This window comes from Anneissia japonica, unplaced genomic scaffold (assembly GCF_011630105.1).
Source record: "Anneissia japonica isolate Jap-2015-1 unplaced genomic scaffold, ASM1163010v1 scaffold287834_len5846547_cov211, whole genome shotgun sequence".
Classification (NCBI taxonomy): domain Eukaryota; kingdom Metazoa; phylum Echinodermata; class Crinoidea; order Comatulida; family Comatulidae; genus Anneissia; species Anneissia japonica.
In genome coordinates, this window is record NW_022704992.1 from 3,716,988 (window position 1) to 3,722,490 (window position 5,503).

At 32.8% G+C, this 5,503-nt stretch overlaps 1 protein-coding gene across 1 annotated transcript; it reads left to right on the forward strand.

The window, feature by feature from the left end:
- The first annotated feature begins 2,675 nt into the window (after positions 1–2,675).
- Positions 2,676–5,418, forward strand: LOC117105084 (small VCP/p97-interacting protein-like). The gene is made up of 3 exons (XM_033246112.1): positions 2,676–2,799; positions 3,719–3,769; positions 4,310–5,418. The coding sequence occupies exons 1-3, from the start codon at positions 2,740–2,742 to the stop codon at positions 4,469–4,471; spliced, it is 273 nt and encodes a 90-aa protein (XP_033102003.1). The 5' UTR covers positions 2,676–2,739; the 3' UTR covers positions 4,472–5,418.
- The last annotated feature ends 85 nt before the right edge of the window (positions 5,419–5,503 follow it).

Here is a 5,503-nt window from a genome sequence, read left to right on the forward strand (position 1 = left end):
ATGGAATTGGAAGCAGCGATGTGACAAAGCGTTTAATGATCTTAAAGTGAGTCTTAGTACTGAACCTTGTCTTGCATACTATTGTATCTGTCTCTTATACACATCTAGATGTGTATAAGAGACAGGGTATATATATATATATATATGTATATATATATATATATATATATATATATATTTACAGTATTATAATATAATAAAGATAAAGAACGTGAAAGAAGAGGAATATGTGAATGTGAAACAAAAGTTACACAATGGGAGTGAACATGGATATAAAAGACCAGTTACCCAATTTAAATGAGGCTCCTGCATACAAAGCCGAAGACCCCAGGTTCGTATTCCGGTAGAGACAACTTCACTCCCAGCTCGCAGATTCATTTTCCCTTCTTTAAAATTTAGCCTATGTATAATTTTGATACAATACTTCCATTACGTTTTTGTATAGAGGCTATAGTGTCAAAAACTTACACGGCCATTGAGGGCGTTTGTTAGTGCAAAATTTATTGACGTTGAAGTTGTTAATTTCATAGTAGTAAAACACATAAGTTTTTCCATTTTCGTGACACATGTTTGTGATTTGTTTTCAAATAACACATTTTATTTTACGAATGTCGACATGTCGCCTGTAAAAATTATAGCGGCTATTTTAGTCCAATGTTCTATTATGTGATATATAATCAATAAAATTTATATTATAATGTGATATTTTTTATTAAATAGTGATTTTTTCAAACATTAACGTTTGCGTCAAATTTTTCATCATGTTTTATAACACAAGATATTTATTTAGCACTAATAATGTTTGCCTTTATTTATAAAGAGAAATAATAAACGAAAATGATCTCTAACTCCAATGCATGTGTATATATATTTAACTTTTTTTGTATAATTATCAACGTTTGAGAAATTATTAGTTCCTAATTTAAACTTATTAAATGGACGTTACAGTTTTATTTTGTAGAAAATAAATTGTGTTTAAAACCTTCTACTACTATTAGGCATGTCAAGAATATCATATATCATGTAATATGATTTATTTCACCAAATCAAGCAACAATAATGATGCAGGAAGAACTGGAACCTAATTTATAACCATCCGGTTAATGTTGATCGTATCGTAACTTGATTGGCTTTATTGATTGTAGCCAGCTATTACAAGTTCAAATACAGGTTCATTCATTGCCGGTTGTTTTTTTACAGCATTGGAGTTATCCTCTAGGCGATTCATGTAACAACACAAACAAAAATAAATATGTCATAAATCATAAGAAAAACACATCATTAACCACATCACGGTTTTTTTCCATACTGTAGCTGCCAGATAAAAACTTTGAAGAAACGGAATAGCTTTATAAGATATTCGTTCTCTGTATCTCATGAGTCTTTTTTGGTAATACTGTAACATCTAAAATAAAAAGATTTTGTTATTTTTTGTTGTCTATTTAAGCCTGAGTGTATGAGCGAGACATAGGCCTATATTTAATTTCCAGGTCGGGCAATCATGAAATCATAATCCAATTGGCGCCCTCTATAAATGATTGATATCCAATGTTGGTCAATTTATTATTATATTATGAAAGCCAAAGCTTTCGAACCATGTAACCCGCATGAGCTCACCAACGGGACCCAGTGGGCTAATGCACAAGTTCTGGATTCGCCCCTGCGATTACAATTGGGTTTTGGAATTTGTATGGTAATACTCTATTTTCAAACTCTGACCGAAATTCAAAGGTCATTAACTCGTATATAGGCCTATGATGTATAAGATGCTTATTATTATTTATATCGCTCTCGACGTGCGGGGTATATGACATTATTGACTTCTGATCATTAGTTTCTATGTTTTGCGGTTACTAATGGCTCTGAAGGTAAATCATCGAACGTGAGCTCTATAGTATATGTTGAAGGCCAATCACAACTCAAGATAGACACTATTTGCTTAAATTATATGCTCAAAATTCTTTAATGATTCATCACTGACGCAGAATTTAATAACATCTACGGTACTGTAAAGAAAGTACAAGTAGCGAGACGGATGATGGATCTTCGTGACCACTAGATTTGTAATAACTTTATATGAAACAAGTTTATATGAATAAATAAATAAATGAACGAGAAATATGATATTGCTTGATTAGAAAATAGCTCATTTTGCGATACAGTAAAGTATGGACCCACGACTCTGCATTCACCGATTGTAATAGAATTATTTTCAGACAGATGCATTCGCAAATGCCGACTCACACGTTAGATGTATATTGTACTAAATACATTTGTGGAACTTGATATAAGCAGCTCTCGTCCCCACAGAGAACTATTCAAGTCCTGGATCTATTAGGCCTATTGGTATTAGAACAGTTTCATTAATTTAAAAACAATGAAAGACGAGAATTATCTAATGACACTAGCAGACTGCAGTATATAGGTCTAGGCCTACTCGTCTACTTCATGGATAATCTTGTTATTTGACCATCTTCTTGATGTATGACTTTACACTCCCGACGAAACGACAGCTTATACGCTCTTACTATTTACATTTAGTTTACTTGATATACAGTACGTTAAATGATTAATTAATTAATAGTGTAGCTTAATTATTAGTGGATAGCAGTCAACGTGAGCACAGGTGCTCACAACGACAAGAGGAGGTGGGGTGGGGGAATATATTTTGTCTATAGGTGGCGCACTTTGTATTATTCCCGATATGAAAAACAAAACAGATTAACAAAATACGGAAAGATGGGTGTGTGTGATTCTTGTCTTTTTGGTTCAAATGACGACTATGAACAGCCTGATGAGGTTAGTATGTGTTAACTATATCATTAACAATCTATCAACGGTTAGTGCGGATTTTTTTCTAAAATATGTTTTTGTTTTAAAAGACGAGCACTCCTAGGCCTAGCTTACTCTTTATTATTGTCGGTGACAGTTCGTGCCCGGTTTTGCAGCCCTTTTGCCCGCCACTACTTTGTTTCGATCAAGGAGCCTAGGTATGGCCTATCACAACATTCTCTAGGTCTAGGCGTAAATTCCTGTCAGTACTGTTTACATTTACGGCGCTATGCATATTTTAGTACTCTTGTGTGTGATTTAGCGGCGATTAAAATAATATTTTAAATCGCCGCTAAATCACTTCAGTATTCTTTCCTATTAATTAAATCTTTTAAAAATCGTAATTTAGTATTTTCACACAGTATTGCCATTTGCAAAACCCGAATGACCAGGGATGTAAAAAACGCTTCATAACCGCAAGAAAAAGTGTTATACAAATACAATAACAAGTAGCAAGTACCTCATACAGAAGTTAACATAGGCCTACGTCATAGCGTTTTAGCTGCTTAAAATGGATTTTGACCAGCTAAAATACACTGTAAAGTGTTATTGTTTCAGTAGGAGTGTATCTAAACAACTAACTTAAACTTGTGAATGGATACACAAAGAAAATAATGGCTCAAGCGTAACTGAAATACTAATTACTAGTAATATTGGTTGTATACTGAGACATATAGCCCTAATCCAGGGAAAAAATAGCTTGGATTTTTTTTAATGCGTAGGAAGATTTCTAGATCTAGATTTTTGCCCTGGCGACTTCTTATAATTGATTTCATCATAATTATAATTATCTTAAAATTTAATATCAATCTTAATATTTAATATTTTTAGTAGATCTGTGTATACAGTATTAACTAAATACTGATGTCATAAATTTTTCATATAGGAAGACAGAAGAAGACAACAAGCAGAGGCTGCAGAGAAAAGAGCCAAAGAGGTTTGTCAATCGTCAAAAACATTTCCATGTACAAATTTCTTATAAAAGGTTTTATCTCTTAAACCTTCATTTAACATTGGTAACTTTCTGTTTTGATGTAGGTAATACGAGTCTTGCTTATTTATTTATTGTTTAATTATATTAATACATGTGGTACAAAAGAAATCAACCTGGATTAGCCAGAGGATTTCTAAGAGTATGCCTCTGTCCAAAAAAATATATATGTAAAATTGTTTCAAAGCCTGCAGTCCTTACTTAATCCTTACTTAAAACAATCAATTTTTTAGCTCCTATGAGAAGCTCTAGAAACACTCGGCTAATTACACTGACCTCATGAGGCTGATTGATTAATAGTTGATTGATTAATAGATCTTTTTTAACCCTACTGCCCCGCATACTGCCCTCATGAGCTCTAGAAACACTTCGCTGATTGATTATTAGTTGCTTGATTAATAGACCTTTTTGAGATCTACTGCCTCTATTATACTGCCCTCATTGGATCTTTCAAGATTACAAGAACTTGTTATTTTTTGTGTTCAGGCTGAAGGCAGGGGTTTGAAAGATCCAGAGGGGGTAAAACGGAAACGACAGAAAATGGAAGAAGCAGAAAAGAGAGCCGCCGAGGCAGAAGCATCAGGTGGACAAGGAGGCGAAGGTCTTAAGGTATATTTTCTATCGTCTTTTGTAAGTAAATATAGCTAGTACAGTAACTTATTAATACAAAAATTTATTAGGAAAATCTGTATTTGGATTGAATGTTTATTTCATAGCTCAATTAAACAGTATATATATATAACACTGATTATTATACGCTGCTGTTTTGAAGCAGTATTTCATGTAGCGGTAATTTTTACAGAATGTGAGACTCTAAAATCGAGGAAGTAGGTGTTTCAATTCCTAAGTTGTCAGAGTTTCCTGGCAGCTTTGCCCTCTGGACCCTCTTTGAGGGCTTCGGTGCTGCTCTGGCCCTGCCTACATTTGCTATCATCAAGTTTATTTTGTCTGGTACCTGTATGTTTTGCATGTTGCCTTTTCATTTTATTTATTTATAGTTTTGCATGTTGACTTTTGATTTTATTTGTAAAGTTCAAAGTAAATTGGAAGTAAATTATAAGACTAATTTTTAAAACACTGAAAGTGTGACTAAAGTCGAAGAAAAATATCAACTATAGGCTATATATGTGTATATAAATTACATGAAAGTAACTTAGGTATGGCGATACACCTCCACAGAGATTTACTTTGATCGCTAATAACTTTTTATCCCTCTCACATAGACGCAAAGAAGAATTGAAGTGTTTAAATAAAGACTTAGATTACTTATCAGACTATTCATTTATGTATACTTATTTTTTTTTTTTTTTGGTTCCTAGGCCTTTATCCAGCTTTTATCTACTTTGTTTATTCCATATTAAGTAGAACGTTTAGGATGCGCGTCTTATTACGCGCCTCTGTTCTTTACCGCTGATTCGATGTTCTTTTTTCGTTTCGTTGGCCATGTGAACCGAATTCGACTTTGGTGTGAATGTTGCTTTACTATGTATTTTTTGTCAGTTGTCCTCACACTGAGGAAGAACACAGGAGTGTTTGAAATATTTGTGATTTAATAAATTGTATTGCTTCTAGTATGTTTACAACTCATAGCTGTTTTGTATTACTGTATTATATATATATAATATATATAATATATATATTATATATTATGATATATATATAATATATATATATATATAG